The sequence below is a fragment of the Coregonus clupeaformis genome, chromosome 7 (genome assembly GCF_020615455.1).
Source record: "Coregonus clupeaformis isolate EN_2021a chromosome 7, ASM2061545v1, whole genome shotgun sequence".
Taxonomy (NCBI): Eukaryota; Metazoa; Chordata; class Actinopteri; order Salmoniformes; family Salmonidae; genus Coregonus; species Coregonus clupeaformis.
In genome coordinates, this window is record NC_059198.1 from 26,379,640 (window position 1) to 26,393,231 (window position 13,592).

Consider the following 13,592-nt stretch of genomic DNA (forward strand, 5'->3'; position numbering starts at 1 on the left):
AACAGGATGCTCTCAATTGTTCATCTGTAAAAGTTTGTGAGGGTTTTAGGTGCTATATTTCCGTTAATAATTCATATGAATTATAATATTTATTTGTTGACATTTCAAGATCTCATCATGTACATTGTACTGTAATTTCATAGCTTACTAAAGTAAAAAGTCAGATCACACAGTTTGTGGTCAACAGGGGGCCCTGTTTCCTCGAATATGAATGGAATTTAGCAAACATGAAAAACGTCAGGCCAGAGACCAGGCCACATCATGATTCGTGTCCCCAACACTCAAGAAAGCACTAATGCTGGCCGGGGAACAAATCATACATCTTAAGCTGTACTAATTTAGGTTTGGACTTTTTGACATCTAAATATTTCTTAAGGGTGAGCATATTTTAAATGTCATTTTTTGTAAGATAGCTAACTAGCTAGATTGCTAACGTTAGCTACACCGCTAACAATGTAACGTTAGCCATGTAGCTAGCTCACTTGCATCTCCCGCCCGACACACGTTCCTGTAGAAAAATGTACAGGTACTAGTGAACGTTATCTTTAGCAAGCAAGTAACTGTTCACTTTATAGCCATGGCTAGCTAGCAATCACATTGCATACTGTTTGTGTTTAGAATATCAATATATTTCTCGTGCCAGACCGGTTAGTCTAATTTAGTTAAGATAGCCTACCTAGGTTGAGGTATTTTTTTCGACCTAGACGCTAGCTAGCTAGTTACATATGTCCATGCGTTTCGAACATTTCCTCTGACGTTATTGTGTTAACTTGTGATAATGTACACTTTATAACTTTCGTTCAGGACCAGCTCTTCCAACTACTGTACTGTATTGTTGATTTTTATAGCCAGACTAGTTGTACGCAGACTCACTTTAGCTAGTTAGCTTTATATCTTCTCGAAGTATTGACAGATCACTAGCTAACGTTAGTTAGTTCAAAGTAAAGTCGTCAGACAGGACGTTCAATGCATGACGAATTTTAAAGCCATGGGTTTTCGAGGCTCCTGTATGCTTTGTTGAATTAGGAGCACGTGAAGCCACAAAAGTTATTTCACCTGTCTAACATTATACAAATTCATAATGTGAATTGTCTCATCTTTATTTGAGTAGTTAATAAGTGAGTAATTTAATGAAAATTAATGTTTGGATGTATTCTTACTGTATGCCACGCCTAAGACAAAAAGGTTTTGACAATGACACACTTTAGCTCTGAGTAGGCCTAAAACATGTTAACTAGCAAGCTGACTAACTTTTAAAATTACATATTGTGTTGACAGAGACCAGGATCTAAAGAAACAGGGTGAACATGTCAGTCCTGTGTCAGGACCGAAGCAGTCGCTGGCAGGATATTCAGAATGGGCTGCAGTTCATCCAGTGAGTATGAACAGGACTCCCCAGTCCAAGTCAGTGTACCCAGGGAATGCTGATTGGTTGAGTGCATAGGGAAATCATGCTACAGAGCTGTTGTCAGCCAACAAGGGATGGTCTTGGGGGAAGAGAATTACAATTCATTTTCACAGGAGACAGTCTAAGTGTTTGCATAGTGGTAACTGCCTTGAACTGTACAACAAGTCAAACAAGTCAGATGTTGTTGAGCAATTTCTGGATCTTGTGCCTCAATGTGAGTAATATTGAAATTGTATTATTTGGGAAAAGATTACTCCATGATGTCCTTGAATGGTGTAATACTTGAAAATGCTCATGTTTTCAACGTCAAGGAGATCTAAGTTTAAACTTGTTTGTTTCTAGGTCAACTCTGCCCTATCCTGGAACTCAGGAACAATATGAGGTGATTACGCAATCAACCCAAATGGCAGCACCTACATTAATGACATATGAAGCTCAGAATGCACCTCATATTTTGGTATTTAGAAGTTGAATTTGTTTTTTCAGGTGTTCATTCAGGACCTTGTGAGGAATCAGTTTGGTGAAGGAAATGATGTGTTCAATGAAGGGGAATGGATGCGATCTATAGAAATGTACACTGAAGCTTTGAGCGTAGCAGAATATGCAGACTCGGAGGACATCAGTGTATCTACTGGAATGTTGGAAAAGCTGTATGCCAACCGAGCTGCTGCTTACTTGAACATTGTACCGGTAAGCCAGGTTTTGTCTTACATTTATGAAATTAGTATTATTTATTTTTATTTTCTGTTCAAATAGTTGTATAATTTGTGCATTTTATTTCAGGGTCTGCATAATGAAGCACTAGTAGACTGTGAGAAAGCTCTTCAATTGAATGAGGGAAACCATAGAGCTCTTTATAGGAAAGCCCGAGCCTTGAAAGAGATGGGCAGGCATAAGGAGGCCTATGAGGCTGTAGCGAAGTGCTCCCTTGCAGTGCCTCAGGTGAGACGGCAGAGAAAATATACCATGTGAAAAGGCTTTGTAGATTATTAGTTTTACTGTCTTAAGTCCATCATCCTTATTGTCAATATGTGATTGTTTTTTCAGGATCCCAATGTTATACAGTTGACTCAGGACCTTGCCAAAATGTTGGGATTGAAAATCCGTAAAGCCTATGTCAGGAGTAAGGTGAGAGTGCACTGTGTTGAGTAATAATTATGGCACATAGGCTACTTCAGTATGTGGCTTAGTATCTAACCTTGTGACATTTCTTTCAACAGCCTGCCTTAAATGTTTTGCCTGGATCAAGTTATTCAGGTGCATCCAATGACAAGGTAAAGGGAAGGGAATTGCATTTATTTGTGGTAATCTGGACACAATATAGATTACTTGCATCAAGTTAACTTTTTTTATTTGTTTCAGTGTCATGGATCTACATCTGTGGAAGATATAGAAATGGGTAAGACATTCTGTGATTTAGTTTGAGTAATTTACTTACAGGCCCAGTGCAGTCAAATGTGATTTTCCTGTGTTTTGTATACACTGAGTATACAAAACATTAAGAACACCTTCGTTCCATGACAGACTGACCAGGTGAATCCAGGTGAAAGCTATGATCGCTTATTGATGTCACTTGTTAAATCCACTTCAATCAGTGTAGATGAAGGGGAGGAGAACAGTTAATGAAGGATTTTCAAACACAGGAGGTTGGTGGCACCTTAATTGGGGAGGACGGGCTCGTGGTAATGGCTGGAGTGGAGTAAGTGGAATGGTAGAAACCATGTTTGATGCCATTCCATTAGCGTCATTCCAGCCATTATGAGATGTCCTCCCCTCAGCAGCCTCCACTGTTTTTAAGCCTTGAGATGATTGAGTATGTGTGCTATTCAGAGGGTGAATAGGAAAGACAAAAGTTTTAAGTCCCTTTGAATGGGGTATGGTAGTAGGTGCCAGGTGCACCGGTTTGTGTGAAGAACTGCAACGCTGCTGGGACTTTCATGCTCAACAGTTTCCTGTGTGTATCAAGAATGGTCCACCACTCAAAGGACATCTAGCCAACTTGACACAACTGTGGGAAGCCTTGGAGTCAACATGAGCCAGCATCCCTGTCGAACGCTTTCGACACCTTGTAGAGTCCATGACCTGACGAATTGAGGCTGTTCTTAGGGCTAAAGGGGGGGTTCGCAACTCTATTTGGAAGGTGCTCCTACTGTTTGGTATACTCAGTGTATATTTCTACACTGAGGTTGGAATAATACTGTGAAACGATGAAAGTTATAATGCCCTTTTTAGTGTAAGAGCTGTTTGAAAAGACAGGCTGTTTTGGTGGGATGGAATTTTGGCCTGCCTGGCTAAATTGGTTAATAGACCAATAGATGGGTTGGCTGACATCACGTAAATGATGCACACACATCGACGTGGCTGGAAGGCGTGCGTTGTTATGATTCTGAATGGTCAGATGGCTAGTAACAATGACTCCTGAGTGGCGCAGTGGTCTAAGGCACTGCATCGCAGTGCTAGCTGTGCCACTAGAGATCCTGGTTCGAATCCAGGCTCTGTCGTAGCCGGCCGCGACCGGGAGACCCATGGGGCGGCGCACAATTGGCCCAGCGTCGTCCAGGGTAGGGGAGGGAATGGCCGGCAGGGATGTAGCTCAGTTGGTAGAGCATGGCATTTGCAACGCCAGGGTTGTGGGTTCGATTCCCGGATATTGATACTAACTGTATGAAATGTAAAAAAAACAAGACGCTGCCATGTGTGGAATTGGAGTAAGCTCGCTTATTATTGTTATTGATACCATGTCTTGTTTTGAGGTGTTTTGACTGTCATATCTATGCTAATATGGCAAAAAAAAATTGCTAGCTAGCTAACCAACAAATGTAACAATGTATACTGAACAAAAATATAAATGCAACGTGCAACAATTTCAAAGATTTTACGGAGTTACCGTTCATATAAGGAAATCAGTCAATTTAAATAAATAAATTAGGCCCTAATCTATGGATTTCACAACTGGGCAGGGGTGCAGCCATGGGTGGGCCTTGGAGGGCATAGGCCCACCCACTGAGGAGCCAGGCCCAGCCAATGAGAATGAGTTTTTCCCCACAAAAGGGCTTTATTACAGACAGAAATACTCCTCAGCAGTTAACATTTTGAGACAAAATATGGTTGATATGTTGACAACAATTTAAGCCAAACCGGTCTGTTTTGCCCCATAGTTGCGCACCTGTCGGTTTTGTTTATAAACAACCAACCCGTCTATAAGAATAACAGCTAGTTTTTCAGGTTTCCACTCCACACGCAGACCACTCCCAGACAGTCCTAGCAAAATCCTTACTTGAGAAATTGCTCTTTGCAAAGAAGCAATTAAAAAAAATGGTTTAACCATTTAAATTGAAAACAATCACAGTAAGTTACTTAGTTGTTACCCAGAAATGATTTGATAATGAGATAAAAACGTCTGCATTGGACCTTTTTTAAAGGGGGGAAGGTCTTGTTGCAAAAAATAGTAATGTTTGTACTTTCCACATTCCCACCTGTGTTGTAGACGTGAATCAGCCCCCTCAGGAAACTGGCGGTCCAGACACAGCCCCCCCAAGCCTCGACCCAGTGGCAGCCATGAAGGTGCACCCCCCTCGGAATGAGAGAATGGAAGGTGAATCCCCCCCTGTCAGCATCATCCCTTCAGTCTCACCTGTTGAGGTTCACACCCCAGAGCCCATTCATGTTCCGGTGCCCCTGCCTATGCCCATTTCCAAGCCCATGCCCTTGCCTACGTTGGTCAATGGTGCCAGAGCCAGCCCTACCCAGTCCTACCATTTGCCAATGCAAAGGTCTCGCCCGGACTTCGATGCGGAAATCATTGGAGATGACCTGGATGATCTGCTGGACCAAGCTGGCCCCGGCTCCACAGAATCTCCCATGGTACGTTCATGGAAGATTGCTGCTAATGTAGGAAAACATTATTTTATTTTTTTGCACATTAAATTATAGTTCTTTATCTGTTTTTTGTTTTAATTCTGAATATCATGTTAAAACAATATCTAATGATTGTGTTGTTCTCTCTCCTCTAGGTCATTCCCACCATGAAGGGGCCAATCCCTTTTCCAACCAGTGCCCCCTCGAATTCCATGTCTAGTCCTTTCCTTATGCCATCTCACATGAACCCCTTTATGCATGTGGCATCACAGTGCACAGTGACTCTTCCTCCTCCCTACCACAAGCCACAAGCCAGCGGGTACTCTTTAGGTCTGGACACCTTCGGGGTCTCCTCTCCATTGGATTCACTGGATAGTCTCTCCATGTCAGAGCCTCAGACAGGTATGCAAGGAATTGCATACAGCCAGTTTAACGGTAATACCTCTCGAATGTGTTGAACATTTGTTATTATCCTTATATCTTATATCTGGGGTGGCAGGTAGCCTAGCTCTTGAGAGCCAGTACCCAGTAAGCTGGTGCGAATCCCGAGAAGACTAGGTGAAAAATCTGTCCATATGCGCTTGAGCTAGGTACTTAACCTTAATTGCTCCTGTAAATTGCTCTGGATAAGAGCATCTGCTAAATTACTAAAATGTAAATAATTTCTTGTTGAATAGTGAAATCTCAATGGCTAACAAATTTGGATTTTGACAAAACAATAAACTGAAATTTGATTTTTTGCTATTTACTTTTCATAAACCTTTTGTCAATGTTGTCTCTGATGTCTTTTTATTTCCCCCCCCCCTAAATCTAGGATATAGTCAGCATCCGTTCATGCAGGTGAGTCTAGCTAGTCTAGTCTTCATGTCCCACTGATATTTTCACAATAGTACCTTGTGTTCATATGTCGTTTAGTTTTTCTTGTCTGTTTTAAATAAATCATGATATTCCCCCCTCCAGTTGACCAACCACGATAAGCCGATGGGAATGGCCCTGGGGATGCCAGATGTAACCCCCCATCCTGTTGTGGATCTGTCCAAAAATCCCCTGGCTGATACTCATGAATTCAAACAGGCATGCTCAAACTGCTATGTCAAAACTGGTAAGAACATGCTTCATGTAAATAACTGCATTCAATATATACTGAACAAAAATATAAACGCAACAATTTCAAAGATTTTACTGAGTTACAGTTCATATAAGGAAATCAGTCAATTGAAATAAATAAATTAGGCCCTAATGTATGGATTTCACATGACTGGCCAGGGGTTTATTTCAGCTCATGAAACATGGGACCAACACTTTACATGTTGCGTTTTTATATTTTTGTTCAGTGTAGTTGAAAAAGGCTGTTTTGCTTATTGTGAGACATCTAAGAGTATGAAACTGGGTTGATAAATGGGTATGGGATGTGAATGCTCATGTTGATATCCTATCACTAGGGCTTGGAGTGTTGGATTTCACATTCTATACCGAAGAGCACAAATGCAAGAAGGACATATTACTTGGAAGGATAAAAAATCAACTAGACAAATCATGGAAGCTGATCAGACCCAGACCGACAAAATCCCAGTATGTCGGGCCTTACTACATCTGCAAAGGTAAGCCTCAAATATTGCTACTAACTCCTCCAATGTGCTTCATGGTCCCTCTGTGCCAGTGTTCAGCTACCTATGGAGATTATTAACCAAAACGATGACCTTGTAGATGTCGCCATTGGAGAGGGGTGCAGGTACCCTGGTCACTGCACGTTTGCCTACTGCCAAGAGGAGATTGATGTTTGGTCCCTGGAGCGCAAAGGCTTCATCTGCAGAGACTTTCTCTTTGATCCATTTGGACCCACCAGTAAGATCAATCTGACTGTCCCGAAGATCCTACAGGAGCATCACGGGATATTCATGTTCCTCTGCGGGGTAAGTTGGGCTTTTTAATGTAAAAAAACATGATATGTTCCTCCTGTAATGGGGTGTCTTCATTAATAAGTTGCTGAGTCTGACTTATTTGTATTGCCATTGTTGTGCTAGAGCAGCCGGGGTGCACAACTCTGGTTCTTTAGTGCTGCAGTGGATGCTTGGATTTTCCTTTTAATCAGCCCAGAGTAATAGTGTGTGGACTCTAGACAATCAATTATATTAAGTGTCAGGGAGAAATTAAAACCAGCAGGACTGAGGACCTCTCAGACTGTGTTATAGAGGGGAAGTTTGACTTGGAGTTTCCCTGATCTAACCTCTAGCTGATAACATGACTGTAACCATATCCTGTATCCTCATTATTCTCATGAGCAATAGAATTCCACGGTAACAATGATGCTGAGACTGATTTTTTTTCTGTTTTAAAAGTATGCCAAACTAATGATTGCAAAGTTAAACAAACCATACACATCTATGCACAATTTCCACTGATGATAAATAAAATTAAAAACATTCACTTGAAGAACAGTGCAGATGCAAAGTTTGGTAACAGAATTACGGTTTGTTGTTTTTGCTGTCATTCTGTTACCATGGAATTGCCCTAATACAACACTAATGTTGAGTGTCATATTACTGCATCTGGCATATAACCTTCAGTGTCAGAGTTAAGAATGGGAGCTGTGCCCTTCAGTAAAACACTTGACCTTAGTAAAACCTCTACTCTGTGTACAGTGTCCTGTAAGAGTTGTCCGTCCCTCTAATGTATCTGATCTGATCTCCAGGTGTGTTTTGATCACAAACCCAGAATAATCAGCAAAACCAATAAGGACAACCCATCTCTTTGCTCTCACCTCGTGACAAAGCATGCCTTTGACGATCAGAAGTAAGCCATTTCACTTGTTTAAACATGCTGAGAGAGATGCAGAGGTTTTTAAGTGAATTAAGCAGTGGTCTACCTTGTAAGTGATGGTTTGTGGCTGACCGCTCCTGTTCCTTTAGTAATTAAAAACGTTCTTATACTGTAAGAATGTTCATTTGGACACAAACTCAACTAAACATTGTGTATAGTTTGTAGCATAACTGCATGTGAATTCAAACAGGCTATTTCTCAGAATCTTAATTTTGTGAAGAATGTAGGAGTGTTTTTAGTGTTTTTGCCAACTGCTGTTTTTTGTTGAGTAAGCCCATTGGAACTTGATTATATGCTCTGCACAGTGGGGTAGTGAACTTTATACGAGTTGTTGTGCTTTCAGGTGCCTGGTCCACATTCTGAGGGAGAACACTGTGCGCTACTCCAAAATCCGTCCGTACAGTCCGCAGAACCAGATGGACATCTGTCGGCATGAGGTGCGCTACGGCTGCGTGCGGGAAGATGAGTGCTTCTATGCCCACAGCCTGATCGAGCTGAAGGTGTGGATGATGCAGCACCAGCTAGGTAAGCTGTTACCACCTATTAAAGGTGCCTTCAAATAGCATCTAATCAAATAATGTTATTGGTCATTCAACAAGATTGCTTTTCTGAGTATTTAAGGAGCTTCTGGTAACTTTGTGGGTTTTCTAAGTGAACATCCCTCTTAAAACTCTTTGCAATCTGTTTATGATCATATAGGCATCACTCCTGAAAATATTGTCCAGGAGGCCAATAGGTTTTGGAACATGGAGGCGGGCTCCCAAGGATCCCTGGTAAACAGTCATTGTACACAACACTATATTCAGAAAATGCTTTATTTCCTAAACATATTTCTAATGTTCATTTGACTGCAGATTTTCCACATTACCTAACACAAACCATTTATTTTGTGTCATTCCAGCAATTCACCACACCATTGAAGAGGTTTGGACCCCCAAATCTGAAGATGCAGTTTGTGTGTGGGCAGTGTTGGAGAAACGGCCAACTTAGTGAGGCAGACAAGAACAAGAAGTACTGCACTGCCAAAGCCAGGCATTCGTGAGTAGTTCTCTCCCCTGAAACCATTTGAGGATCAATTTGAATAATGAGCCTTGTCAGCATAGTAATGTGCATCTGACCTGTGTTGCAGGTGGTCAAAAGACAAACGAGTGGTGCTGGTGAGTTCCATCGAACGCAAGAAGTGGACAACGATCCGCCCTCTCCCAACAAAAAAGCCCATCCCATCTCAGTTTGAGGTAGGCCTAGCAGGGCTGCAAATGCTCCCAGAGCAACATGTCCGACCACATACTTTGCTGACTCGAATGGGAATCTCCCAGAGAGGATCATGTTTTGTCCTCATGTAAAGTGCTTATGTTTTGTGTGTGTTTTATTTACAGATTTGCATGCACGTGTCTACTGGCAAAAAGTGCCAGTACATCGGGAACTGCACATTTGCACACAGCACAGAGGAAAGGGACCTGTGGACATACATGAAAGAGAACAACAGTGAGTTCATGTTACAGATGGACTGTAGTATGTGTACAGCAGTTCATGCCTGTGTGATGGACAATACATGTATTATGATGAGTAATACAAACTTAATCAGATACTATACTGTGTGTCCATTTAGTTCCAGACATGGAACAGCTATATGAGCGCTGGCTGCAGTCTCAGAAGCCTGGCTGGAGCGAGGAGGCCTCCAACAGCGCCATCAAGGAGAATGGGAAGCAGATCCACATGCCCACAGACTATGCTGAGGAGGTGGTAAGCAATCTCTGTTTTAACCACGTCCAGATGATTATATAACTTTCAACATGCTTTAAGTGACCACAAACCTTCAACATGCTAATATCATCTTGATGATTTCTGCTTTACTAGGCTGGCAACCACTGTTGGCTTTGTGGTAAGAACTGCAACAGTGACAGGCAGTGGCAACAGCACATCACCTCAGAAAAACACAGAGAGAAAGTGTTCAACTCTGAAGACGATCAGAACTGCTGGCAGTATCGCTTCCCCACTGGAACCTTCAGAGTTTGCGAGAGGTAAGGTTTCTATGCTAATTCAATGTTTATTTAGGTCACTGGTGCCTAATTTGATTACTGGAAATGGTGTTATTGGTGACTGACATTTCTGATACGGCATCCATTTCCACAGATACCTTAAAGGCACTTGCACAGAGGAGGAGTTGTGTAAGCTGGCTCATGGAAACGAGGAACTAAAGGAATGGACGGAGCGCAGGGAGTTCCTTTTGATGAAACTGGCCAAAGCAAGAAAAGACCATCTTATAGCCCCAAATGACAATGACTTTGGCAAATATAGTTTTCTGCTTAAAGACATAAAGTAATGATTTGATGACAAGGATTATGTTGGGATGCAATATCTTTTGCAGTAGTAAGTAAGAGGTACCTTGGAGAGGCTCTAGTCTACCATTAAGAGGAGAGATGCCGTGCACAGCTTGATTTTAATGGAAAGTACAAATATTGTCATGTGCTCCAAATGATCATGGCTGTATTCCTTTTATCACAGATAAAGAGATGCACCATTGCCTTTTACGCAACGTAGCGATCATTGACGTATCACAAAGATTGGTTGTCATAAAATGGAGTGATGACCTACTCAGAGAAGCCAAAGCAGGGGTAGACACTATCAGAACAGCTCTTCTGTCGTGGGTGACTTAAAAGGCTTGTTTTGTATTTGCGTTTTTAAGAAGGGTTCTTATGACTTCCCTTTTCTGTTTTATACAATTCATAAGTTTGAAGATTGGAATGTTTGAAATGGAATTCTGCATCCTTTCACAAATTCTGTTCATGTTGGTCTTTTTCATTATTTCCATAATTTGTTGCATTTATGCCTGTTGGTTTCGGAAGATATGGACCAACCAAAATAAAATCTTGATTTCTTATTACAAGTATTGATTTGGTATAGCAGCCTAAAGAATGTAGGTTGACATTCTATGCAATGTGCTTAGTTGTCATGACCAATCTAAAATGGAAGAACTTTTGCAAAGCTTGATCAGTGGTTGAATGTGTTAGGAAGGATAACATGGTTTGTGGGATGACAATGGTCGAGTTCCTGCCTGACTACATTCCAGATGCATTCCAGATCTTACATCTCTTGAATAGGTGTCAGCTAAACACACAATTAGCGCATTCCTCTGCCCAGGCGTTGCTGATGCCGGCCAGATCGTACAATGCCTGGATAGGTATATTAAATATCAGCTAACCACATTGACTATATATACAGAAGTATGTGCAAACCCATTCAAATTAGCTATTTCAGCCACACCCATTGCTGACAGGTGTATAAAGTCGAGCACACCGCCATGCAATCTCCATAGGGAACATTGGTAGTAGAATGGCCTTACTGAAGAGCTCAGTGACTCAACGTGGCACCGTCATAGGATGCCACCTTTCCAACAAGTCAATTTGTCAAATTTCTGCCCTGCTAGAGCTGCCCCGGTCAACTGTAAGGGCTGTTATTGTGAAGTGGAAACATCTAGGAGCAACAACGGCTCAGCCATGAAGTGATAGGCCACACAAGCTCACAGAACGGGACTGCTGAAGCTCGTAGCGCATAAAAATCGTCTGTCCTCGGTTGCAACACTCACTACCGAGTTCCAAACTGTCTCTGGAAGCAATGTCAGCACAAGAACTGTTCGTCGGGAGCTTCATGAAATGGGTTTTCATGGCCAAGCAACCGCAAACAAGCCTAAGATCACCATGCGCAATGCCAAGCGTTGGCTGGAGTGGTGTAAAGCTCGCCGCCATTGGACTCTGGAGCAGTGGAAACGCGTTCTCTGGAGTGATGAATCACGCTTCACCATCTTGACAGACGAATCTGGGTTTGACGGATTTACATTTAAGTCATTTAGCAGACGCTCTTATCCAGAGCGACTTACAAATTGGTGCATTCAACTTAGGATAGCCAGTGGTACAACCACCCTATTTTTATTTATTTTTAATGGAGGGAGGGGGGGTAGAAGGATTACTGTTATAAACGGATGCCAGGAGAACGCTACCTGCACGAATGCATAGTGCCAACTGTAAAGTTTGGTGGAGGAGGAACAATGGTCTGGGGCTGTTTTTAATGGTTCGGGTTAGGCCCCTTAGTTCCAGTGAAGGGAAATCTTAACGCTACAGCATACAATGACATTCTAGATGATTCTGTGCTTCCGACTTTGTGGCAACAGTTTGGGGAAGGCCACTTCCTGTTTCAGCATGACAATGCCCCTGTGCACAAAGCGAGGTCCATGGTTTGTCGAGATTGGGGTGGAAGGACTTGACTGGCCCTGACCTCACACCCCATCAAACACCTTTGGGATGAATTGGAACGCCGACTGCGAGCCAGCCCTAATCACCCAACATCAGTGCCCGACCTCACTAATGCTCTTGTGGATGAATGGAAGCAAGGCCCCACAGCAATGTTCCAACATCTAGTGGAATGCCTTCCCAGAAGAGTGGAGGCTGTTATCGCAGCAAAGGGGGGACCAACTCCATATTAATGCCCATGATTTTGGAATTAGATGTTCGACGAGCAGGTGTCAACATACTTTTGGTCATGTAGTGTATGTTATAGCAATCTGTCAGTCGACACCATTGGTTGCGTGGATGCGTGCCATGTCTGAGCAGGGGAACGTGACCCATATGATATACAGTGCCTATAGAAAGTCTACACCCTCCTTGGATTTCTTCACATTTTATTGTATTACAAAGTGGGATTCAAATGGATTTCATTATTTTTTTATGATCTACATAAAATACTCAGTCAAAGTGGAAGACAAATTCTAACATTTAAAGATGAATGAAAAATTAAAAACAAATCTACATTTTGGATAAGTATTCACCACCCTTAGTCTTTGGCAGCGATTACAATTTTGAGTCTTGGTTAAGTCTCATAAGAGCTTTGCACACCTGTACTGTGCAATATTTGCCCATTATATTTGCCCAAGCTCTGTCAAGGTGTTGGGGATCATGGCTAGACAGCCATTTTCAAATCTTGTCATAGATTATCAAGCAGATTTTAAGTCAATTGTAATTTGGCCACTCAGGAACATTCACCATCTTCTTGGTAAGCAACTCCAGTGTAAAGCTGGCTTTGTGTTGTGGGTTATTGTCCTGCTGAATGGTGAATTCCTCTCCCAAGTGTCAGGTGTAAAGCAGAACTGAAGCAGCTTCCCCTCTAGTTCTATCCCATTTCTTTTCATCCTGAAAAACTATTTTGTATGATTTGTTAAGAATTACAAAATTGTCCGTGATGAGATTTGAATGTGTAACCTTTGGGTTGCTAGAAGTTCGCGTTACACAACCACCCTCCTTTCGTGTTCGCCTTAAGTAACATATCTTATGTAACCATACCAAACGTAACATATCATACTAATTTGAGTGTCCCGGATTTACATTTACTATGTTCGTCTGAGACCAGTTTGCTGTAGCTGTTTTAAAATCACAAATGGCCTCATGGTGACATCCCTACGCAGTTTCCTTCCTGTCCTGCAGCTCAATTCAGAGGGACAACTGCATCTTGGATG

At 42.0% G+C, this 13,592-nt stretch overlaps 1 protein-coding gene across 5 annotated transcripts; it reads left to right on the top strand.

Moving 5' to 3' along the window:
* Positions 1-207: 207 nt before the first annotated feature.
* LOC121550732 (zinc finger CCCH domain-containing protein 7A-like) lies at positions 208-10,967 on the top strand. Of its 5 annotated transcripts, none has more exons than XM_041863085.2 (23): positions 208-377; positions 1,279-1,375; positions 1,751-1,790; positions 1,895-2,098; positions 2,192-2,350; positions 2,456-2,536; positions 2,629-2,682; positions 2,771-2,807; positions 4,896-5,299; positions 5,422-5,701; positions 6,081-6,106; positions 6,227-6,368; positions 6,709-6,867; positions 6,974-7,179; positions 7,959-8,059; positions 8,430-8,611; positions 8,786-8,859; positions 8,988-9,124; positions 9,216-9,321; positions 9,463-9,571; positions 9,696-9,829; positions 9,944-10,107; positions 10,220-10,967. In XM_041863085.2, exons 2-23 carry the CDS (start codon positions 1,308-1,310, stop codon positions 10,407-10,409), a joined length of 3,057 nt encoding a protein of 1,018 aa, XP_041719019.2. In that variant the 5' UTR covers positions 208-377; positions 1,279-1,307; the 3' UTR covers positions 10,410-10,967. The 5 variants fall into 5 exon arrangements, with proteins under 5 accessions (XP_041719019.2, XP_041719022.2, XP_041719020.2 ...); XM_041863088.2 differs by having other exon boundaries at positions 5,422-5,668; XM_041863086.2 differs by having other exon boundaries at positions 208-342.
* The last annotated feature ends 2,625 nt before the right edge of the window (positions 10,968-13,592 follow it).

Bases quoted from the DNA above. Each gene is read 5' to 3' on its own strand.
- LOC121550732 (XM_041863085.2), top strand. From the start codon at position 1,308: ATGTCAGTCCTGTGTCAGGACCGAAGCAGTCGCTGGCAGGATATTCAG. The intron at 5,702-6,080 runs GTAATACCTCTC...CCCTAAATCTAG, and splicing joins TGCATACAGCCAGTTTAACG to GATATAGTCAGCATCCGTTC. The intron at 9,125-9,215 runs GTGAGTAGTTCT...CCTGTGTTGCAG, and splicing joins ACTGCCAAAGCCAGGCATTC to GTGGTCAAAAGACAAACGAG.